General features: G+C 41.3%; 2 protein-coding genes across 3 annotated transcripts in view; one reads left to right on the top strand and one right to left on the bottom strand.

Annotated features, from left to right (window-relative positions):
• The window catches only part of LOC138630839 (uncharacterized), a 13,582-nt gene extending 4,567 nt beyond the window's left edge, over positions 1–9,015 (top strand). The window contains exons 5-19 of the mRNA XM_069715419.1: positions 430–498; positions 713–806; positions 1,001–1,091; positions 1,189–1,264; positions 1,373–1,656; positions 2,999–3,330; positions 3,968–4,091; positions 4,200–4,377; positions 4,559–4,829; positions 5,301–5,382; positions 5,484–5,559; positions 6,401–6,500; positions 7,048–7,126; positions 7,225–7,294; positions 7,488–9,015. Coding sequence (XP_069571520.1) covers positions 430–498; positions 713–806; positions 1,001–1,091; positions 1,189–1,264; positions 1,373–1,656; positions 2,999–3,330; positions 3,968–4,091; positions 4,200–4,377; positions 4,559–4,829; positions 5,301–5,382; positions 5,484–5,559; positions 6,401–6,500; positions 7,048–7,126; positions 7,225–7,294; positions 7,488–7,779 — 2,218 coding nt within the window. The 3' untranslated portion in view covers positions 7,780–9,015. The remainder of the gene's footprint in view (positions 1–429; positions 499–712; positions 807–1,000; positions 1,092–1,188; positions 1,265–1,372; positions 1,657–2,998; positions 3,331–3,967; positions 4,092–4,199; positions 4,378–4,558; positions 4,830–5,300; positions 5,383–5,483; positions 5,560–6,400; positions 6,501–7,047; positions 7,127–7,224; positions 7,295–7,487) is intronic.
• LOC138630783 (centrosomal protein of 95 kDa-like) lies at positions 8,209–24,818 on the bottom strand. 2 transcript variants are annotated; one of them, XM_069715344.1, is made up of 21 exons: positions 24,669–24,818; positions 23,858–23,986; positions 23,050–23,157; positions 22,670–22,780; positions 21,987–22,104; positions 20,191–20,309; positions 18,682–18,887; positions 17,735–17,804; positions 17,413–17,480; positions 16,979–17,169; positions 16,746–16,872; positions 16,364–16,481; positions 15,861–16,051; positions 15,270–15,365; positions 14,313–14,463; positions 12,004–12,173; positions 11,818–11,892; positions 11,561–11,713; positions 10,910–11,056; positions 10,688–10,759; positions 8,209–9,207 (listed from the first exon to the last, which is right to left on the bottom strand). In XM_069715344.1, exons 1-21 carry the CDS (start codon positions 24,691–24,693, stop codon positions 9,031–9,033), a joined length of 2,622 nt encoding a protein of 873 aa, XP_069571445.1. In that variant the 5' UTR covers positions 24,694–24,818; the 3' UTR covers positions 8,209–9,030. The 2 variants fall into 2 exon arrangements, with proteins under 2 accessions (XP_069571445.1, XP_069571446.1); XM_069715345.1 differs by having other exon boundaries at positions 16,746–16,869.

Raw genomic sequence — 24,818 nt, 5'->3', positions numbered from 1 at the left:
TTTTCAGTCAAACCTGGACTAGATTATTTTAAAGAGGCTAATGATTCTTCAAAACAATGAATTTTGAAACCTTTCTTCAGTCTGTGAAGCTGAAAAGAAAAGGCACATTACAAGTGGTCCAGATTTCAAACCACTATAATCAGACTGGTCTGCAAGTAACAGTCGTTGTTAATACTTGCGTACTTTTACGCAAGCAGGACTGTACATGCAAGCTTTTTTACATGTAAAGGAGTATTTTTACCTTGCTCCATTTGTACTTTTACTTGAGTGTTTCCACATCATGCTACTTTCTACTTATGATCCATGACACTTGGGAGGGAGATATTGTACTTTTTACCTCTCTACGTTTATTTGTAGGGCATATAAAGAATGTGGAGTCTCCCACAGCCAGTATATCTCCATAAAGTGTCGCTCTATCTATTTCTCCAGTTATCTTCGGACGAGAGAGAGTCGCCCTAAACGGCAGCGACTTCAAAAAAGCTCTTCAACTGAGACCTGGTGAGACCATCTGTGTGTAAATATGTCCGTTAAGTTTTAAGTATCACTTCCTCACTTGGTAATAACTATGTATGCAAGTAATTAATAAACAGACACATTGTATCTCTTATTTAACGTCATTTTTAACTATCAAGTATTTTTGATGTAAAACATCAACTCAGAATTATTGAATACATTTTTATGTTTGTGCATTTTTGCTGTCTTGTTTATTCAGTGAAGGTGTGCACCGTGAACACCCATTCACAATGAGTTCACCAAATATAGCTGAGCAGGAACCTTCGTCTGTCCAGTCATCAAAAAATGAAATGGTGAGTGTTGACCGTCAGTCCGTATTTTTGTGTCTCAGTTTGATTTCCTATTCTGAAACAAATATCAGACATGAAAAACCCATTTTTAGACAACAAAAACTATTTACAGACTCACAATTGAGGAATTCTGTGATGCTCTATAAATACGACTGTGCTTCCTGTTTCCACTGAGCTCTCTGTCGTCTTATTGTCAGGAGCTGCAGAAAAACGATGCTAAATGTCAAAAACCCAAAAGACAGGATGAGCAGACATCAACCGAACACTCAGAAAACAAAGAAAATGGAAGTGAGTCAGCGTTTAATTTGCAATTAGAAAAACACTTCCAACTAATTGTATTTTAGAAAAATTGACAGTAACTTGTTTAAAATGGATCCACACACAGTTGAAGAAGACGAGGACGGAGAATTCAGCACAACATTAATCGTGGAAGATGGACGTCACCCAGTGGATTTTGGGAGGTGAGCTCATGTGAATACTCAAATCAGTTTGAGGCTCTTGCTGGTAAATTAAATCAAATCTGACAACGTTCATGTGACTAACTGCTGCATCGTCTTTGTCTCCTTCAGCTCGTCGGAGATCGTCGTGGACGAAGAGTGCATCCTTCAGCTGTTCGAGTCGTGCCGGGAATGCGGCCGCCGGTGTGCAGTTGGAAAACAAGTCAGAGGACTGAAGCTCGTTGTTCACCAGACGTGCGGCTTCTGTCAGAGCCGCCGCAAATGGACGAACTTGCCAGATGACGACGAGGACAAAGACGACGGTGATTTCCAGATCAATGGGAACGATTCGGTTTCACAACACGCAGATGATCAAACAATGACTGATGTCACATTTTCAAACGATGTTGAAGATTGCTGATCGTTCTCATTGTTACTGGTTAAACTCACATTTGCAGATGTGCTCTGGAAGAAGGCTTATTAATACGAGCTGTAAGTGCAGACTGAACTGTGATCTGAATGTGATCGGGATTCTCACATTGTGGTCTAATCTCATGACCTTTTTCTTTTTAAATAAATCTGTTGAGCAAGTTGAAAGGTTGCCTAACTCCTCCTCCTCTGCTCAAATACGCGAGTCTGGCAAAAGTCACAAGCATTGGCATCAGTTACTGTCTTAATGTGCAAAAACTGATTCAAAGCTGGTGCCCAGCTGCTCATCTGATTGCACTGCAGTCAGTATATTCGTCTTATGGTTCCAAATCGCATCCTTTTCTTTTTACTTCAAACGTCGCGCTACGGATCGCGATGGATACGACCACGTGGGTCAAAGGTCAACGCGCATTTTTACGATGAAATAGTATGTCTTTACTTTTTAAGGTAAGCTGCAGTACGTACTAAACAGTACGAACTAGTATGTCATTCAGAACTCAGCTGCTCTTCTCCGGCTGCACCGGGTCAGAACTGTGACGACACCACTTAATCCATTTCCAGTGGGAACTACATTTAGTCAGCGGGTTTAAAAAAAACAGTGAAAATAACCAGCTGCAGCCAGATTGAAGGAATTTTTAATTTCTTTATATGCCCTACAAATAAATGTAGAGAGGTAAAAATGACAACATCTCCCTCTTAAGTGTCATGGATAAAAAGTAACGATGTGGAAACACTAAAGTAAAACTACAGTACACCAATTTCTCAATATTTAAATGCATTGGGGTGAGGCTTATTTTAACAGGCTTTATAACTCACAGTTCACAGCTGCAAGACTATTAACTTCTGACTGTGTTGTTATAAGTATTCAGCACCTTCACTTAAGTAAAAGTACAAATCGAGCAGGATAAAAAAAAAATACTCCGTTACAGATTAATCAGAAAGCAGGAAAACCTGCACAGCTGCTCTGTTTTGTATTTTAAGCGTATGAGTCAGTATTTCAAGACTGATGAGCTGACACCGACAAATGTACAGACCAGACACGGTTTACATCAGCGTTGGACACAACATTTAATTTAAATATGTTTAATAGAAACATCCTCTTTTTCCACTGACGTCGACCCACGGTATACGTGAGGGAGACAACCAATCACAGCAGCGCCTTTCCGGTCAATATAAGCAAACAACAACCGAAAGCCAGTATTTGCTACGTCACCGACCCGAGGAGCCAATCGTATTAACTTCCGGGGCAGGCCTTTCGTCGTCAATAGCATAAAGCTAGTATGAAACCAGAGTTCCCAGAGGACAGGTGAAGCCATTCACGGTGATTTACTAACAAAGTGTCTGCTGTCAAAACGATGTCGGAGACGTGTTCGGTGTTCGGCTGTAAAGTCGGAAAAGGGGAGTCCGTGAGCCTCCACGTGCTGCCGAAGGACCCGCGACTCCGAGAGAAATGGGTGCAGTTTATTTGGAAAAATCGGAGCGTCCCAGCGAAGCTGCCGGACAAAACTCGGGTTTGCAGTAGCCATTTTCCGGAGCACTATTTTGAAAATTTTACGCAGAAACAGATGGGATTTGCCACAAAACTCATATTGAAGCCCGAAGCTGTGCCGTGCGTTTATCCCGGAGACACGGCGGGTACAAACCCGCACGTGGGTCAAGCGGTGAGTTCATTTCTTCTTATGTTTTTGTTGTTGTTGTTGTTGTCAAAACTAATCTGCGGTGTGCTAAATGATGTCAGCCACTGTTAAGCCTGCTGAGGTAAAACGTGCTTCGTGTAAACTGCTTGTCTGGTTATGGGATGTCAACGAAGAGCCACTTGAAGGAATATGTACGTGCATCTGCCCTGTAGTCAGAAAGCAGTCCGTGTCAACACACTTTTAGAAAGACAACCACGCACATCAGCTGTGATCTTATCAGACGACTTGAGTGTGAGGTTGTTTGTTTTGAAATATTATTTTTTTTCAATTGAAGATTTTAAAAGTGTATCCCCTGTTCTTCTTCTACCATTTACAGATCATACTAAACTGTACAGTGGTGCTTGAACGTTTTTTTGTTGTTGTTGTTGTTGTTGTTGTTGTTGGTATATTTCTGCATCAATATGACCTAGAACAACATCATAGTTTAACACTAGTCCTGAAAGTAGATAAAGATAACCCAATTAAACAAATGAGACAAACATATTATACTTGGTCATTTATTTATTAAGGGAAAATGATCCAATATTGCATGTGTGAGTGTCAAAATGACCGCCACACACCCGATCAATAAATCTGATTCTGTTTTATCTGTTCTTTTTAGAGCATGGCTGCTTTGTGGTCAAGGACCAGAGATGTGGGCTGTCAGTGTGAGCCACGGGAGACGCCGAAGGCCACGGTGGCCACACAGCTGTCACAGTTGACTCTGAAACACAGACGAAGTAAAGGTGTGCCACTGGTGTGTCTTTTATTCATTTATTTTGATAAGTTCTAGTCCTAGTTCACCCATTTAAACTAGGAGCAATTGTACAGTATACAACGTGTGACTTTTACAGCTATCCAAGTCAAGCTGTCCCCCAAAGGGATCAGCACGGACGTGCCAGCAGACTTTGCGGGGTTCACCGTCAAAGAAAACCACCTGCATTTGAAACGGAGACGCGTCGAAGATTCGGAAGACACGCGACACGATCCCTATGCCGCTTCAAAGTCCAGTCACGACTCCACCGTTTTCAGGTGATCCCTGTCAGTTTGATACCTTTTATCTGCCTGTGCAGGTTTTTTTTTGTTTTTTTTACTATTTGTTAATGTGGGTGTAACTTTATTAGTAGTCCTAGTATCTGTATTTTGTACTATGACAATAAAGATGAATGTCATCTGATCCTTTTTTTTTTTTTTTTTTTTTTTCTGTCCACAGACCTGTGACATCAGCACAAGAGGCCACCGAGTATATTGTGTACGAGGACTGTCTGTTGAACCTGTTTCGCGACTGCCCCACCTGCGGCCGGACTTGTGACGTGCAGAAGTGTGTCCGGAGCACCCTTCTGTCCGTGTCACAGATATGTTCTTTCTGCGATTTCGCCCGTCAGTGGAACAGTCAGCCGGGGAACGGTGGAACCACAGCAGCCACTCTGCATCGATCTGCAGCCGTCAACGTCACCGGCTCGTCGTTCAGACAATTCAACAAGGTGAGAAATACTTCGCAATGCAAAAACTGTGCGCGGTATTGAGTGTGTAATATAGAGTGTCAAATTATATCATTTGGAAATTTAAATGTTTTGGACTGTTAGTCAGACAACACAAACAACTCCTGGAGCTCAAATGGCCTTTTTCTGATATTTATAGTCGAAACAATTTATCAGTTTATTGATTGGGGAAAAACTGAAAATCAAATTCATCATGCAAATGTAGTTGCTAGAAAAGAGAATAGTTGTTTCTCTTTTGTATTATCTTTCTGCACATTTGATAAAGTCATTGCATATATTTTTGCCAGCTGTAGACGCTGCACTTTTTTTTTCTGTTATATTAGAATTTATTAACTTTTAATGTTAACATCCTGTTTTGTCTTACTTGTGTTTTGTAATACTGGTATATGTGCTACACAAATCGGACTGTGCTGCCCGTTTCCACGCATCGCTCTTATCTGTCTTATTTTTGAGGAGCTGCAGAAAAAAGACGGTAATTGTCAAAGACCAAACCGTCGATATGAATGGGCAACAACCAACAAGTCAGAAAATGGAGGCGAGTCGCCGTCACGTCAGCAATCAAAACGGCTTTAAAACTTTCAAACCAACTGTTTACAGAAAAATTGAAAGTCGTCTGTTTAAATTTCATCCACACAGTTCAAGAGGTCGAGGATGAAGAGTTCATCGCCCCTTTAATTGCGGGAGATGGACGCTACCTGGTGGATTTGGAAAGGTGTGCCGATGTGAATATGTGTCCTCCTTTCGCATTAAAGCGATAGTTTGGTTTGTTTGAATTGAGGCTGCATCATTTTTCCATCGTCTGTATTATCAACACGTCCCCAGTTTGGAGAAGCAGCAACAAAACGTGTTTCAGCCACCTTAAGAAAAAAGGCCCTCCGAAAAAAGGACAAAAAAAATTCAAGGAGCCCAGCTGTACGCTGTTTTTAAATATTTTCACGACTTCACCTTCATATCACACAGCCCTTAAATGTACCTGTTGCTCTCTTGAAAGCCACCAGAATCTCTTGACAAAAACAGTCATTCTACCTTGCTGAACAGGACATTTGTCCATTTGTTAACAATGTTTGTGTTTCTGTGTGACCTCTTAATAATGTTAAAACCCCAAACTCACTAACAGCAATTGACCAGCAACTCTCATGTTAAATGACTGTTTCTGTAAAGGGAGTCTGGTGGCTGTGAAGAAAGCAATAGAACCGCTTCAGTTCCCTGAGCTGCGAGGTGAAGCTGTACAAATATTCTCAACATACAGTACACGTAAACGGATATTGTTTTTTTGGGAGTTGTAAACAGCATGTTTGGTTGCTGAGCTGTCCACAGCAGCATGTAACTTTAGTTCTTGTGCTGGTACAACTTCTTCCTTCTTCAAACTGGAGATGTGCCGATATAACACAGGTTTTTATCATACAACCTCAATTCCAACAAACCAAACTGTCCCTTTTAGTAGTTATGATGACTGCTGGTGAAATTCATTTAACAAAAAAAAAAAAAAAAAAAGTATACTTGGAACGATTAAATGAATTCATACCTGTGTGTTTCTTTGTTTGATTATTCAGTGAAAGTGAAAACTATGAATACCCATTTAAATACTCATCAAATGAAGCCGAGCGCGAAACTTGTGCACCTCTGCCGGTTCGCCCATCAAAAACTGGAAAGGTCAGTGTGACTGTCTGATCTCCCATGTGGAGCAGAAAGGATTCGTCCGTCTATAGATACACAACGGTTTTTAATAATTACAAAATTGTTTCGGTCATTCTTAATTTAAAAAAACAAAAAACAAACAACCAGACATCTGTTTGCAACTTTTCTAATGTGTGAGTGTATTACTTTTCTGTTTCACATCGTTGTAAATTAAACTTTTTTTGGGTGATTAGTCAGACAAACAAGGCAAGTGAAGAACTCACTTCACACTCCTGGAACTCAAATGGCCTTTTTCTGATATTTAAAATCAAAAACAGTTGATCAATTTCTTGAGCCAATGAATCTGCTTTGAGTTTAGTTGCTGGAAAACCCAAACTTTTTTTTTTGTTGGTCTTTTCTGTATTACTTGTTTGTACATATCATAAAGCCATTAACTTTTATTTTTCTGCTATATTAGAACTTCTAAACTTAAAATGCTAACGTACTGTTTAATATCTTCATTGTATTTTATGTTTCTGTGACATGTGCCATATAAATCAACTCTCTGTCGTCTTATTTTAAGGAGAAGCAGAAGAAAGGTGCTCCGAAAAGACCAAAAACACAAGATGAGCATACGAAAACCAAACGGTCAGAAAACGGAGGTGAGTCACATTAGCAAAGACAAAATGCCTTCAAAATTTCAAACAAATTGCTTACAGGAAAAGTGACAGGAATTTATTTAATATTGATCGACACACAGTTGGAGAAGACAAAGAAATCATCGCTCCTTTAATTGTGGGAGATGGACGCTTCCTGGTGGATTTGGAAAGGTGAGTTGATGTGAATACTGTGCGAGACTTTTGTTGCATTTTAACACTTAACATCCATTTGCGCCGAGGTTTCATAAATCCGTCTCCTCGTCTTCAGCTTTCAGACCCGGACTGATCACGTCGGTTATCTCCACACTGTGGTTGCAGATGTAAATGTGACTAACTGCTCCTCCGTCTTTTCTGACAACTTCAGCTCGTCAGAGTTCGTCGTGGACGAAGAGTGCATCCTTCAGCTGTTGGAGACGTGCCGGGAATGCGGCCGGCGGTGTGCAGTTGGAAAACAAGTCAGAGGACTGAAGCTCGTTGTTCACCAGACGTGCCGTTTCTGTCAGAGCCGCCGTAAATGGACGAACTTGCCAGATGACGACGACGAAGACAAAGACGACGGTGATTTCCAGATCAATGGGAACGATTCGGTTTCACAACACGCAGATGATCAAATGAGGACTAATGTCACATTTTCAAACAATGGTGAAATTTGGTGATCCGTTTCATTGTCACTGGTTAAACATTTATACACGTGATCTGGAAAAAGGCATGTTAATGCAATGTTGAATCTGCAGTAGGTCTGGCTCGCATTAAATTCGGACCAGAGTCTTGAGATTTGGGGTGGAGATCTTTCCATAATGTTGTAGAAACAGGCAGTTTTGCTGGACGTGAATTGACAGGACACAAACGCTCCGAAGCAGATCATTATGTGGCTGAAGATCTCAATAATGGCCTAATATCAAAAGTTGTTCCCAAAATGACGGGAAACTAGAGTTCAGGTTTAAAAAAAAAAAAAAAAAAAAAGCTGAAGTTTCCCTTTCATGTTTGTTTGGTATCGTTCCATTTCAACATTGGATCGGCTTTAAACCTCAATAAGGGCATCTCGTGTAAAAAAAAACAAAAACAAAACGTTGACGCACTGCAGCTGGAGTTGAGTGAGTCCGCATATTTAATAGGTGATGACAGGGTACTGGTGTGGTCAGTAGACACAATGTCAGTAGATGGTGTTTTTACATGGGAACTAATGGTGTTTTGGTCCAAAACTATTAAGTCTTAGAGTTAAAAACAATCACGATGGAGCCGAGGGGAAGGGGACGTCATGAAAGACCCGATTATCGTTGCCCCTGGCGATTCGAAAACGCACCAGGTTAATTAAAAATCCAACAGTTAAAGTTGAAAAATAAATAATCCACTTACATGGTTAAAACATTTAAAAGGAAGACATCGCACATTAAAGGAAAAACAAAGGATGTTAAGTCTTGTCAGTGTGTGACATTTACACTTACTAACTTTGCATCTGTGTTCCTTATTTGGCAAGAGGAAGAACAATTGACTAGGTTTTTTTGTTTTTTTTTGCTACATTAACATCAAACGACTGCACAGTGAGGGAGTTAAAACATTCTTAGTAATCAAGTAATAAAACCCAGGGAAGACGAGGACTTCGTCCAAGGTGTCTTTAAGTTCAGGTGTAGCAGCTGAGGTGAGAGGAAGAGTTGGCTAAGATAGCTAGTAGCTACATCTCGTTGGAGTGTTCAGTTCATTAATAATTAATAATTAGGACATGTACAAGTTCTTACAATTTCCTCTTTTGTGCAAATCTCTGAGGGAAGATGCCTGAGGAGACAGTACTGTTCACGGGTAAAGTTCTCGTACCGTTAAGTTTGCGAGGATCAGAAAAGTCTCTTGCAGCGCTAGAAACCAGCCGTGATTTGAGTGGAGCTGAAGCCAGATGAGTGCAGCCTCTCTGGTCAGTGCAGGTAGCTGGTGTTGTAATGGAAGGAGGCCATCTGGACCCGATTACGCAGCCTGTGGACCTCCAGGTCCTGGATATAGTCGTCCTCGTCGTTCTGGATGATCAACTTCTGAAGTTCACCAATTTCACGCTCCATCCGGGAACGAAGCTCTCTCTTCATCTTCAGCAGAGCCTGGGGGGGAAAAAAAAGAAATTTAAAAACATTTCCCAGATGGAAAAACTGAACAATACAGTCATATAAATTGTGTCTTTCCTGTAGTTTTAATATTTGCATCAAAAAAAAAAATGTCCGTGACTGTGTCACAGGTGGGACTCACCTTTTCGTGACTACAGTACTATAACCACGGTGTCCAGGAAAAGTAAAATAAGCATCTCAGACAGAAAATTCTACATGTAAAACTATTGTGCTGTGATATGGTGTCGACCGTGAACAGCAATAACTGCATTTACAGTAGGGCTTTAACTTGTGAAAAACAGGCCCGAACAACCTAAAATCACCTAATTCATTTGAATTTAACGCCCACCCAGTGATTTCTCTCCATTGGTGGTCCGAGAGAATTTATTTTCCACTGGGGTGTCGCAACAGCACCGCGTGTCCTGAGATTGTGGTACAAGCCGTGTTGCGTTCCAAACCGCGTACTTGTGTACTAACTCTCACTATTTTGATTGCATCAGTGCGTTCGCACTGTCAAGTACAGAAACACGCAGTGCACGAAAAGCACCAGGATGACGCACTCAAAATGTTCCAAAAAAGAAGTCTCCACTGTGTGGACACTTTCCACCCTAAACGGTCGCCATCTTGGCTCCATAGAGGAAGGGGCGGGGCCAACCAGAATTTTCAATTGAAGGAAGCTGCAGGTGTTCCTGAACACCACACAAAAGTGTTTCTTTCTCACTGCTGCTGCTGCTGGACAGAACAATCAGTGTGTTAAACGGGAAACAAAAACATGTTCATTTCTGGGTCAAATTAAAAGCTGTAGATATTTTGGCGGGTGACGTGTTCACATGCTGAGGTCATTTCCTGTCAGTGCAGAACGGCAGGGTGCGATTTGAAACAACACTACCCTGTCAAAATCCCTGCTCTACACAAGTAAGAGTCCTAACATGGAAGAGCACTATTTGTTAGTGTACCGAGTGAAGCACGTCATTTCGAACGCAGCGCTGGACTTTTTGTGTCATGGCTCCAGTTCTGTCCGTCACCTGGAAACCAACTAGCTCGATCCCAAATAGCTGCGCGTCCTCGTAAATAAACTAACAAACTAATATATCCGACAGACTATTTATGAGCTTCTGGCAGAGAGTACGGCGTCAAAGGGAAACATTTGAAAGTGGTACAGTCGATGTGTTTTTCCACTCGATTCTGCTGCCTCCTCGAGCCTCCACGTAAGTAACAAACCAGCAGGTGAGTCATCACAGGTGTTGTAACACTGAGCTGGCTTTGTTCATAAATGTGCTACCCATGAGGTGAGTGAGGGGTAGATGGTGCCGAGTGCATTTTAAGAGTGCCCTCTGCTGGACTGCAAGGTAAACTACTTTGGTTGATTCGATACAGTTTAAATATGACTTTTTTTCCCGTTAGTCCAACAAATATTTGAAGTTTGAATTAAAAACCGACACCAACAACTCGGAATAGTTTAAAAACAAGGGTTTACCCGTTCTTGAGCCTTTTTCCGAACATGGATCTCCTGCCGCTCTTGTGCAAGTTTTTCAGCCAGTAGTGAAAACTGAAAGAGAAAGAGCATGTCACACTTCACTGGAAAATTACAAGTAAATTATTATGTCCCTTTTAAATGCAACACAAAAGTGTGTGGGACTTCCTGTTTTGTTTTGTTTTCCCTTCATAGTTGACTGCGTGTGCTGTGTTTGTGTCTTACCTGGTCTTTGTAGTAGTTCTCCATGGACTTGATCTGATCCTGGTGTCGTCTCTGATGCTCCAGCCGCCGCTCCCTGGCGGAGGCTCTCTGCTCTCTCATACGGACCTTCTGTAACTCCAAACCCTCCTCGAATAGCTGCCGAAACTTCTGCAAAACGCACACAACCACACTGGTGTCATCTTGTCAAACTTAACTGACCTAACACGATGCAAAATACTTTTTCAGACAGAGTCTGAACACGACTAATCAAGTTTGAAAAAAAAAAAGAAAAAGAGTTGAGTACACTACGTGGACGAAACTCAAGTCCACCGAGTCCCTGAGGTTTGCGGAAGCAACAACAACAACAAAAAAGTCAAAACATTTGCTGGATTTCGCTTCTCAAATGAGATCGTTAGCTGCTTTTCTGTTTTATATTTATGCCATTTAAATCTATTTGGGTCGTGATCCGAAGCAAACATTTTGTGATATCACACCGAGAGGTGAAACAAAACAAAAAAAAGTGACATTCTTCCACGTTTGGTATTTTATATACAATGACTCCAACTAATAAATTAACTTTTAAAATGACGAGAAGAAAAAAGTACGATTGTAAGTTGTGGCTTCAGGCCAATAACTGAAGTAGAAAGCAGTGCGTGGCGTTTCGCTGCTCACCCGCTCCTCCTTGGTGCGCGCCCTCATCAGACGGGCGCGGTGCTGAACGTGGTAGTCGTTGTGGTACTTTTTGGCGCGGGCGATCTCCTGCCTCTGTTCCTTCAGTCTGTTCTGCGTCAACTTCTGCTGCTGGATTCGATCTTTGAAGTCTCTCTGGAGAATCAACATGTCAGCCCGTTAACAGAAACAAAAATGCTGCGTCTCCGTGGGCCGTTACGGTAAACTTGTTGACGCTGCGTTCGTGTGTCGATGCTCACCAGACGTCTGCTGTGGTCCTGATCTCGACGAACAATGTCCACCAGCAGGTCGTGTTTCCTTTGGGCTTCGTCCACCTGGAAGACAAACGAGAGGTTTAATCTATTCACCGACAGTTCAGGCCAGACTCTGAAGGAGGACGAGACACAAATCTATTTAATGCTGATCTTTAATGTCCTCCGTCTCACCTGGCTGGACAGTTTGCTGCGACGCTGACCGAGAGAGGATGACTGGGCGTGGAGTCTGTCCACCTGCTGCATTTGCTGCTTCCACATCCGACCCAAGGCATGAGAGGAGATGTGAAGGTGAGGCAACTCCTCCCGGAGCGCGGGTAAGAGGTCATTCTCTTTTACTTTCACTGGACAGAGAGAGAGAGAGAGACACGAACCAGAACATCAAATACTGTTTGTAATGAAACAAGGACTCTTTAATATTTACATTTTCATACGATCCGACAAACGGCACGAGTCTCCTCTTCAAGTGCAATTCATTATTTAAAAACATGGTTGCAGTGGTAGTTTAATATGACCAGTTACACGTTGAAAACGAGAAAATTACGATACACATTTTTCTGTAAAATGTTTGTTGGGCTTTAATAGGAAAGGGTACTTTTGTGAATGCATGATGATTGAAGACTTGAATACAGAGGTCTGCTGCAGGAGTCTGCCTCCACCCGCCAATCCATCTCGCATCATTTCCCCAAATCTCTACAACCTTGCAGAGTTAAGGGTTTTTATGCAGTGGGAGGGGGCTTATATTTTTTTTAAATTAGTGAGAAAGTGTCTGATTGGTCTATTCTATCCTGCTCTCTCATTGGTTTATTCTAACCTGCTCTGATTGGTCTATTCTATCCTGCTCTCTTGATTCTTCACACCTGCCAACACATAAAAAAAAAATCCATCCAGCTGTGTCTCAGCAGCAGCTTGTTCATGTAACTCTGTGTGGAAAAGCTGCAGCTGCTCTGTGGTTTGTCTTTTAAGCGATGAGATGAACTGACACTGTTTATTTACCCAAACATGTTGCTCTCTAAAATTTCCAGACCAGAGACAGCCGCATCACTCCTTCGAGGTTTTAACATCACGTGACATCGTGGCGTTTAGCAGCGCCGGCTAAAGTCGGACAAAATTTCCAACCATCGGGCAAATTAGTAAGTCCAGCCTGCAGCACGAAGTCAGCCAGCGCTGCGCATAAAGTTCAATGCAGCCACTGACATTGCGTTGTTTTGACAGCAACTGAGAATCGTGAGGAAGTAGAGACTTTTCTCCAAACTTCTGCTTTTAAATAAAATGTTGAAATAATAACGCTATGCTGAAGAGTTGCACCAACAATAATGTGAAAAACTGTCCTAATGTCCTAAAAAAAAAGAAAAGAAAATGACTTTTCTTTCTTCCAATATTAAAGTAAACCAACTTCTGACTCAAAGGATCCGTTTGACTGACTATACTATTTTAATTCACAGGTGTTCAAGTAAATCCATCACAGATGAGCGCCTCAACCACGCAGAAGTAAGTCAGCAAGTAACTGTGATGATGCGCTCCTGTTGTGCAAAGACAACACTGAGGTTAAGAATAACCCAGTATAATCATCAAAGCTTTGCTAGACTGCATTCAGTTTCACCGAAGGTAGGTTAATACCCCTTTACCGCTGTTGTACCTGCAGAAATGTATTTAGCAACAACCCCATTTCTTTCCTGCTGTAGCCATGCTTCATACAACCAGCTATCTTTTCTGATGCATTTCAGACCAACTCCACAGCACATTGTTGATGAGGACGCCATCCTGCAGCTGATGAAGAAGTGCCCGACGTGCAACAAGACGTCCCGCCACACCAAAGTCTCTCACGATCTTTACTTCATCGTCTATCAGAGCTGTTACTTCTGTGATTATCAGCGCACGTGGGCGAGCCGGCCTGAAGCTAAAAATATCAATATTTACAAGTCACAGTCACGGCACAAGAGGAAAGCTCGACGGCGAAAGAACAAGGTGTCCGTAAATGCCCAGGCTCAGTCATCACAACACAATGAGACAAGAGCTTCTGAATCCTCAGTCTTAGAGTCCTGCGACCCATCAGACACTTCAGAAACAGTCTCAACTCTTGTCATAGATTTGATTGACTCATAAATCTGAATCTGGGCATGAACCCAGTTTTAGGTGTGGCTTAAGGTGGATTTGTCATTTGGCTGTTGGAAGCTGCCTGATGAGGACAATTCTTTACATTTGCTGCAGGGTTGTTTTAAGTAATAATATTTAATTTGGTGGTAAACACAATTGCAATAAATAAGCAGATAGGGATAGTTTGGCTCAGACACTGAGAAATGCTGCTTGCAGATATAGTAAGGAGCCAATGTGCTGAGGAAACATTGATCTGGACAACTAATCATAATTCCAGTATTTTGAGAAATATTATTACTTTTAGTTATATTTCAAGCACGAATGAATGCGAGATGCACAGAAACTGCACTGGAAGGTCCATATGGTAAATATATGTCTTAACTTACTTGATGGAGCTCTCCTGGGGGCCTCCACCCGTCTCAGTCCTGGTGGTGTTTGTGCGTTACGTTGTGACCGCTGCTGAGACTTCGTTTTAGCTGGGGATAGTGTGGGCGCTTGAGAAACATCCCTTAGTATGGCCTTTCTGTACTCTCGCTCCTACACACACACACACACACACACACACACGGTTTAGTAAACTAGAAGAAACTTCTAAACACTCACAACCAAACAGAAGGCTTTATTGTTAAGTTTAACATCAATGCTTGTACCCCAGTTTGAGTTATCGCCAATTTATACCAGGTCAACCTGAGGGGTTGTGATATTGTTGGTGAAAAAAGTTCTGCTCCAGATTCCAGTTGGAAAAAAAAACAAAAAACAAATGAGGCATAATTTGTACTTTTATGTTAAATATCGAGTAAGTGTTTCCCACACTTATTATTCAATACATAATGTTTGAATGTTTCACAGTCTTTACCGCCTTACAACTAACTGCATTTTCGTTGTAAATACATTAAAATTTTGCTTTCTATCTGAACAAATGTGCTTCTGTCAACTGAGAGATGCTATTAGTGTAACATTACATTAACGGTACAAGTACACCGGCAGACAGGATTAAAAATGTTGTTGTTGTTTTAAGGCTGCGACTACATTTTACAACATTTATATCTCATTGTTACCAAAACTGATAAATAAGGATATTCCTGCCTGTGTATTATCTAAGTCTAATAAATGTGATCTTTCTCAAAGTTTTAAAAGTCATTAAGGGAAGTAATGATGTAAGAAAGCATGACAAGCACAGAGCCAGTGAACATAAAAGACACATATTCTGACTAAAATAATCTACTTAGATTTTTTTTTTCAGAAATCCTGTAAAGACCAAATGATTAAAAAAAAAAAAAAGCCTGGAGGAAAGCAGATGGAAGTGACAGCGGATAGTACTAGACGTCATATTAATGACTTACTGCTTCCTGAGCTTTGAGGCGCGCCTTGTTCAGTTCTGTCCGCTGTTTTTCTTCATATCTTTTCAACTCCTCCTCGTAGGCGTTAGCCTCCAAACACTGACAGAAAGAGAGTCAATGAATTTTCTCAGCAGAAGACAAGATGGATGCAGCATGTGGCCAATTACTTTAGCATAAAATATTATTCAACTGCGAGTTGAATTATTCTAAGCAAACTGTGATAGTGGTTAACATCATTTTAGATACATTTTTCAGCCAATACCATTTTGAGGAAAGTGTATTGGTGAGAAACAAATTGCCAATACAGTGGAAAGGTTTGTGCATTTTACAGGCAGTTGCTGACCAATTTGTAAACACAAACTTGGTCTTGATTGTCCCAAAAACTGCTGTTCAAAGCCTCCCAGTCGGGCTTTAGTGTAGCGTTTAAATCTATTCAGCAGTCAACAAATCACAACCAGTTGTCAGTGAGGAGGAATCCAGTCATGAATACTATAGTGAACAAGTCAAAAAGGAACTAACACGCTTATGTCTTTGATATATCATTGTATAATACACCGGTGATTTAAATGGAAACCTCAGTGACGATTTTTATACCTTTCGAGGTTTTCTGTGGCGTAGCTCTCCTCCCCTTGAAGCTGTGAGGTTCGATTGTTTTCCATCATCCAGACTTAAGGCCTCTGCCATGGCTTCCTTTAACTGTCGCTGCGGGGAGGGATGGTCTCGTGGAGGAGAGGGGGATAAGGAGCGTGACCGCTGAGTGGATTCAGGATCAGGTGACCCTGAAACTATGAAATGCCATCAGTAATTAATTGGCTTTAGATCTTTAATGGTTAAAATAACAAAGTTTAATAGGATTATTTGAATTAAGTGTAAAACTATACTAGTATTTTTTTTTCTTTTGCTAATCAACCACAAATCCCTACAACTTTTATTTTCAAGCAGTTGAGAAATTACTAAACATCAAGTCTTGATGAATATTAAAACTTGTGCTTGGGCTTTTGCTGTTTGCTGTTAATGGGGTAAAAAACATGAATGCGGTTTGCTTTCTTTATAAAAGAAATGTGTTCACTACATTTTTAGCCAGAATGCATACATACCCGTGTGCTGCCTGGCATTCCAGCAACAGTCCATGACACTGGCGCTGTGGTGGGAACGCATGTCCTCCTCTCTGACCTCACTGGACTCTCCACTCTCACTCAGAACTCGTTTAAGCATCTACAGGAATTACACATAAAACGCAGTTGCACGTGTTAAAGGTACATTACACAAAAACAAAAGTACACAAGGACCAAAAACTAAAATATGATGTAACCAGGACTCCCTTAAAAACAGTGCTGATACTGTGTGAAAGATCCTGTTGGAATAAGGCAAACATCCGACATAAGAGAAACATACTGTAAAGATGAAACCCCTTAGTCTTACTTGAATACAAAATATTCATGTGCTGTTACCTCGCTGACCTTTGATCTACACACTGACCTGATCAAGTTCCTCCAGTCGATGAGAGAGATTCTCAGATATGTGATGCAGCTCCTCCTCTGCTTGCTTGTTCCTCTGTCTGCGATAACACAGAGGTTCTTCAAAACCCTCCTGAGCTCTTCTGCTGCTGCACAGACAGCACAGAAAAGAATTAGTACTACATTTTCTTAACATTAAATAATACATTCTATGATATAATTTATATTTCTTATAGCTTAAGTCTAAAGTCCTACCTGAGGCCTGTTCTATCCCTGTGACCTATTCGTCTATCATTCGATCTTTGTGTGCAAGTCAAGTGCGCCTCATCTTCCTCTTCTGTGTCTGGTGGCGAAGGGGTTGTGGGTGTCATCTCATCCCGCAGGGTGAGGAAGAGCACATCTGGCTGGGTGCGGAATAAAACCCTCCTGGGACCTCCATTAGTGGGCTGAAGAAATGAGAAAACAGTGGTAACTTTACTTAATGCACATAAACTGTTACAGCACATGTTAATCATCCTGTGTTCCTCCATTAAACAGAGCAACCAGGGTGCCGATCTGAACGTGACCATCCAATGAATTGTTTATGAGGATTGACTGGGCACTTGAACACAGAGGATCTAAACATGTTTCCGTGTGTTACAGCTTACTGTAAAATGATTGGTACAAGTAAAGGCTTGCTGCTCTCTCACCTCGAGTGTCTCGCCCTCCACTTCTGTCTCGGCTCTTTGCTGTCTGGACAAAGACCTCTCACTCACAGCTGGTAATGAAACACATGACATAAACAACTAAGTGATACTTCACTCTGTAGGGGGATTTCCTGGTCACAGTGGCTCAGCAGATAAACTCTACAATTTGTTAGCTGGTGTGGAAAGCCACTGTCGACTCCAGTATCATTTGAATTAAGTTCAAGCAGGCTTCCTTAATCCAATGAACTGTCATCCAGATTTAAAGCAATTTACCACTTGACATTTTGTTCTCACTGACACTAAAGGTACATGTGCTTTGACTTACCAGGTGATTTGCAAACGGCAGGAGAATGTAGTCCGTTGGTAACAATAGTCTCAGCTTCCACTTTCGAGGTCTGTGAGAAGGAAAGTGAAAGGAGGAAGACAGAGAGATGAGTTTACTGTGGAACTGAGCAGAGGTCATTAACTCTAGAGGGAGGGAGTTTAGTACTGAACATAAACTTTATAAAATCATCAAAAACCAGACCACATTGGCCCTGGTGATGGGTCAAACTACAAACACCTAACTCAAAAGAAAGGCGAGGACAAACTTTGTAGTGGTTGTTGTTGTGTACTCGGAGTTACAGGAGAAGGTCATAGGTTAAGTTGTGCAAGCAGCCACACAACACCAGGTCAGGAGCATGTCAGCACCTGTTAGTGTAGGTAATCTTAAAAAGTGTGATGGTGTAAAGTCGACAATTCCTGATTCCAGTGATTCTCTTTTGAAATGATGATTAGATGGCAAAGAGACTCGAAACAAGAAAGGAAAACGTGACTATAAGAGAAAAACAGGTTGGAAATCATTGCATACAAGCTATTAACCTTCCTTGGTTGCAGACTTGTAATTGTACATCGGACTTTTACTCTCATTTAACTTAACAGACATTAGAAAGACAGCTTATGTGCGTGTAGAAATTAAGTCATAACCTCACAGTTGGAACAGAATTATAGAAACTAAGTGAAGTAATGTGAAGCTTAAAATACAGAAGTTTATCACTGAAGGAACATCCTGTTGCAGCCATTTTAAATGATTCAGTTAAGGCTGAGTAGGCATAAGCTTATCCTTCCTGCGTTATACCGGAATCACTAAAATGGGAAGTGCAAGTAGGAGTGTTAACATATCACATTCCTTCTAAACTTTGAGAAGAGAAAGTCTGCATGTCATTTCAAACTGCAAACAGATAATGTGATTATAAAGCAATTAAACCTCATCCTTCTGTATCAAAAAGTTACCTGTGACTGCCGTTGGCTGAGGCCAGCAGCTGTGGGGGGAGGGCCGGATGATTGTGGGCCTGTGTTGAGGCTGTGAGGGGTGTTGCACTGTTTGGGTGGATGTAGAGGGATGGCCAAGTGCGTCGGTTCAGGCTGTGGAGCTTCCTTGTTGTCCACAGGACCAGAGATAGTGACTCCATCAGAGGGGAGGGGAGGGACAGATGGTCCTTGAAGAAAGAAACAATGAATCAGATTTATCTAAAAGAGTTATTAGAGTATCATGTACCACACCTTGTTCTTTATTTGTGGTATGCAGTGAAGCTAACAGCAGAGGGGTGTACTACGAAGTGAGATTAGTGGGTTAGCGAGGTATGTTGAGACTAAAGCCGGAGTTGTCAGTATCACGAAGGTGGCTCTCTTTTAAACTGGCAAGATCACCATGGTAACTTATGCTGCAAACCTAACCTGGTCCGGAGCAGGTTATGTTGGAGATATCGGGTCAAAACGTAACAAAGTACCGCCTACTGACCAATCACTTCTCTTGGAAAAATATCATCACCAATCAAAGATGATCCAGTGGAGCTCGGTACATGGAGTGAGACAGTGAGACAGTCCTCTGCAGAGGGGGCAGAGAGTTCAGAGACCAACAAACCTTCTGTGTCTTTGCTCTGGGATATTTATATGAGGTATAGATTAATTTCACATGTTGTTGTTTTTTACTGATATCATCCTACAACAAGGACTGATTGATGCACTAAATCACTGCACTTATACTTGCAAAATACGACAGTAAACCTACCTACCGGTTTGAATTATGTTTTTATATTTATTTATTTGCTCGTTGGTCTGTTTGACACCTCGCAGGTGATAAATTAATTTAATGAAATAGGCACATGTAATAGTCCGATCTTCCTGTGCACTTATGGTAAGGTGATATTATAGGCTAAGAGTTTCAACTTCGGTGACACATTGACACAGGCGGCAATTTCTTTGTCCATCCTTCCCTCATTTAGCAGCTGCAGATGTGCTGCTTTCAGTGTGGGTTATGTTTTTAACTTCATTGTGTTTTTTAAGATTATAGTTTGCTCCTCATTTTTTTAAATTGTGGCTCTGCTGTCAGTACACTTGTCCGTGTTTGTGATTGGCCAGATGCTGCAAACACCTCCTCTCTTATGTGAACACCCTCAGAGCCTAAAGCAGAAAGCCTGAGTTAACAGAGGAACTACTGTCGTAGTACTGATTATCTCTGACGGCGAGTTACCGCTTTGTTGAGCCAGCTCAGACAAAGAAAGGCTCGGTATGTTGAACATGCTTGGTAGTACACCCCTCAAGTCAGGTAACAACTCTTTACTGAAACACTTAGACGGACAACTTTGATTAATGCATAAACCAACTTTTGTCCTCCCAAGTGTTTAAAATAGTTTCAAACTAAAAGAGAAATCCTGAAACATTTTGAAGTGACACCGACCACAAAACAAAGGAAAAATCTTTCAGTCAGAAGCAAAGATGGGCTGTGTATGCATGACTTACCTTCTGGTTTGTCTGTAAATGTGCGGGCAGAAACTCCCAGGCCAATGAGCTCACTAGTTGATCCTATTTCCTCAGCAATCGAGGAATGGAGGGATTGTTTACTGGAATGAACAGCAGATCTAAATGATGGGAAAACAATATCAACCACAGGTTTGCACTTTACTGTATTAAATAGCTGGATGTTTACTTCAAACGAACTGCTCTGGATTTATCAAACCATCACTGTATCTCTCTCTCTCGCTGTATTGATCTAAGGGTAGTCATGCTTAGCCAGACCACTCTCCACCGTGCTCTCAACGCACTGCAGAACAGTCTGGCTTCACCTAAATATCACTCTGGTATAGCTGGAAAAAAAACCTCTGCCTGTTTGTATTTCTTTAAACCAATAACAATCATCTTGGGTGTCACTAAACCCAGGATACAGCCAGCGGCAGTGCCATTTACAAAATACTGTCAGGAGGATCTGGTTTTGGTGGAACATTTTCACGTAGTTAGGCGAGCCGTGGCATTAAAAATAGCTCAAACCAAACAGGTCTGCCTCATTGCATAATCCTAATCTTCATCTAATAGTTTCATTTTTCAAATCTGTTCAGCGAGCAGGACGGTAGGACAGGGATTTTGAAAGCAGTAACCCACAGATAGTTGAAGTGGAGGAGAATGCCAACTGAAATAGTCAACTAATTGCATGTAAGTCAGAGTGGCAAATTACTGCTGCTGGTGCATATACATATTTCAATTACTGTACTACTATTGTAAATCCCTCCAAAACATAAATATCAACAGTATTGAGGAGTGTGAATAAATACACCAGCAGTGCCACAACCAGCACACAAAGATGTTTGGCAGCTGCCATCTGTTATGACGGCTATTAAGCTTTCAGTATTTACACTGCTGCTCGGGGGTTTGCCTGGCTGGCTGTTGTGTCAACAGGATGGACAACCTGATCTGCACAGAAGCTAAATGATTTGGTCAGAGTCATGTGTAACAAACATGACTGTCAACAGTGTTTTGGTTTGTGGGAGAGCTCAATACATACAGAGAAGTTGGTATTCTTTTACTTAGTTTTGAGATTGGTCCACATTCCACCACACGTCACGTCCTCTGTAACACTGACGTATGCATTCATCACATCTCTTCCTCCTCCTCCTCCTCTCAGGATATACATGAGGGAGACTCCAGTTGGAATGAATCAGAAAAAGGTATACTGCATATTTTAAAATGTAGGTGTTTGTTCGTATTATCCTATTTAACTAGTCTGTGAGGCAGTCTAAAGAGTAAACATCGAATTTACCTGACAGACACACTGCCAAAGTGCTTGCATGACCGTTTGTTCTCTCAAACACCTCCTGAGAAAATATCCCTAACATACAGGAAATTGTGGACTTTACATTTCAAGGAGCAACAGTGGTATGTTTGGGTTTAAACAGAGGAACTTTGTCGATGACATTGCACTGTGACAGCCACCATATCTGAGCAGCCAAACAAATAATATTATAACCTACAGAACTTCAAAGTATTGTCCACGCTGTTTAACCTGGTGATTTCTGGAGAGTTTGGTCAAAATCACCACAGAAATGAAAGACACACACACACACACACACACACACACACACACACACACACACACACACACACACACACACACACACACACACATCACCATGATTTAAACATAAAAACTATAATAAATCCTCCAAAATGGAATGTTTCTTGTGAAAACAATATAATCTGTCTTTCATGAAGTCATCTTGTGTTTCTTAGTGTTTGTGGAGTTAATGCAGCAGAGAGGCTCTTACTCGACACTGGACGACAAAGACGCCCCCTCCAGCTTCGTCTCCTGCTCTGTGGCATCACAAGCTGCTGGCCCTTTGGTTTCACCAGGTACATCCTCGTGGAGACTGTCAATAAGTCCTTCTGAAAACATGAAACACACTAATGAGCCCGAGGGAGGGACAAAAAAACTATTAAAAACTCAAGAGAAAGCAGTATCTGTGATGACAACATGCCATGACCTCGTTGGAATTTTAAAGAGGGAAAAAAACCCACATACGACTCAACAAAGTCAACAACGGTCTGAGGAAAAGTGTGAGATACACTGCTGTGAAATATCACAACAAATAACAAACACTTGCAGTCAAAAAGGCCCTATTGTAGCTTTTTTTTTTTTTTAGCAAAAACATAAAATTGATGAAGTGCAGCTTGCCACTAAATTTAGAGATGTCACCTTAGCTAATGAACATTTCAGGCACAAACAACATTCACACCACAATAAACAGCTCTGCTTTTTGAGTAACTAAAGCAAAGTCTTTATATGTTTAAATACATTACAGACTAAAAAAATGATCATGCACTCAGCTGTGACATGAAACAGCAGTTTCATGAGAAAAATAAGAGTCCAGAGCCATAATTTACTCTGCTGGAAGATAATAGTACTATCTGTTAAGCTGATGTGGGAAAAGTGACATATTCATCTTCTTACCACCATTTTGTGATTCCTCATTTATCTCCTCATTGAGATATTCCAGGAGGCCATCAAAGATTTCCACGAGGTTCTCGATGGACTCTTTATCTCCTCTGACAACATTTTCCCCTGAGAACACACTCAGCATCATACTCTGTACTTATCAGTTTTGATATTTAAGAAAAAAATATATTGTCTTTATGTTTCTGCATATCCGTTCACAAAATATTCATTTGTCATGCAGCACAAAATACAATTTTCTCAAGTTGATCCAAAGGAAATTTATGCAGATATGTAGAAGTAGCAAATCATAATTGTTATTCTCTAACACAAGCACATTTAAACTTTTAGACAGATATTTGACTCAGCGTTGTTGCAAGTGAAAGTTTTTCCTGTACCTGTGATGTGAGAGAGGCTGATCTGAAGGTAATCTAGAGACAGTGAATCAATCACTGACTGAACATTATGGACATCATCCTCTTGACTGCTTGGTGCTGCAATATAATCTGAACACAAACATAAAAGCACACAAATCATGACTGACCAATGGCTGCATACATGAGACCAGAGAAGGTGAAAATGCACACATGTTCAACAATGTTAAACTTATAGAAACACACACACACACACACACACACACACACACACACACACACACACACACACACACACACACACACACACACACACACACACACACTCTCTCTCTCTCTCTCTCTCTCTCTCTTTTACTCTCCCTGTACTTAACATGAAGAAAAGAGCTTAGGGCCATTAATAATCTCGAGGTGCTATGTTTGGACTTAAGAAGCATTCCAGACATGCTGAGCACTCAGGAGATGGCAGGTCAGTGGCCTTCTGATTAAAATTTTAATAATCTTGTTTTGGCAACAAAATATGGTTATCTTCATCATTACTTGGCTGATTATTAATAATAATAATAGTAATTAATCAATTAATTAATTATCTGTGATGAAAAATAATTGAATAACACTCAGGTTATTATTGCATCACACAAAGAAAAGCAGCAAATTGTCACAACTGAGATGCTGGAAACAGCAAATTTGGTATTCCTGCTTCAAACAAAATTCCTAAAAAATATAAATCTTATCAAAATAGTTTATATAGCTTCCGATTTTTCTGTTATTCGACTAACCCTCTGATCAACCACTTGTGTTTACGTTTGCTGGGTCTATCACTTGTTCTTACCTGGAACTTTCTCCCCCAAGATGTTCTCGTATAAAGCAATGAAAACATCTGCATTACAGTCCGTCAGTTTCCGCAGCCGTAAATGTATGTGACACTTGCTGAGAAGATCATTTGCCACATCAACCCAATCTGTAGAAAAACAAAGGAGGCGATGTTCAGGTAACAGCAGAGTCTTTAAATAAATACAATACTTCCTTAATAATGGGGCACCTCAGTGGAGCATGTATGAAGAAGGACTTTTCGTTGACACAACTCTTTTTTTTTGACAACAACTCACTGGTTGTTTGTTCTTACATCCGATTCAGTTGGAGATTAATCTGATCATGATTGCCCGGTAAACTTCTGGTGGAAAGCGGGGAGACGTCATCACTCCCCGTCTCTCTCTCTCACACACACACACACACACCATCTGCTAACCACAGCAGCTACCGGTCTACGTGACATTATTTGAGATAACTTCCACCGGTGATCACGTATTTGGACCGCGGGATCAAAACAAAGTCTCGCCCCGACGCTACCTGCCATCTTTGAGTCACCTTTAACATTGTTTACTTCAACTTTACCAGTTGAGTTCACTCAAAAGCAGCTAGCTAACGGTGCTAATGTTTGCTAATGGAACAAATAACAGAAAATGTCCCAACAGCGGCCCCAAAACCTTAAATTAAAGTTTTCTCTAAAACATCTGTCTAAACATCTGATGTGAGGCGAAGTAAAAGCAGGACAGCGACAACAACCCGGCGGCTAACGTTAGCTGGAAGTTGGTGTTACGTGTCGTTAGCTTTCCCCGGACTGAAGTCTCGGCTGCCTTTACCTCTCTCTCCCTCCTGGGTGCCCATGAAACAGCTTGGGCTCAAAAACTACCGACACGAAGGTCCCGTAAAGCCCAGAGTCCTCGTCCTGTCCCGAAACGTTTGGATCGGTGTTGTGGTTGTTGTGGTTTTCCGGAACAGGGAGAAGGAAC

The sequence above is a fragment of the Brachyistius frenatus genome, unplaced genomic scaffold (assembly GCF_029030835.1).
Source record: "Brachyistius frenatus isolate BFR_SWC_R1_liver_20210118 unplaced genomic scaffold, ASM2903083v1 Contig_142, whole genome shotgun sequence".
In the NCBI taxonomy this organism is placed as follows: domain Eukaryota; kingdom Metazoa; phylum Chordata; class Actinopteri; family Embiotocidae; genus Brachyistius; species Brachyistius frenatus.
The sequence above is the reverse complement of the archived record's forward strand: the minus strand, read 5'-3'. Positions and strand labels throughout refer to the sequence as shown.

Excerpts from the sequence above, each read along its gene's own strand:
- LOC138630783 (XM_069715344.1), bottom strand. The coding sequence starts at position 24,693 with ATGGGCACCCAGGAGGGAGAGAGAG. Across the intron at positions 22,105-22,669 it reads TGAGGAATCACAAAATGGTG|AAGGACTTATTGACAGTCTC; the intron begins GTAAGAAGATGA and ends TCATGTTTTCAG. Across the intron at positions 12,174-14,312 it reads CCCCAGGAGAGCTCCATCAA|TGAAAGTAAAAGAGAATGAC; the intron begins GTAAGTTAAGAC and ends CTCTCTGTCCAG.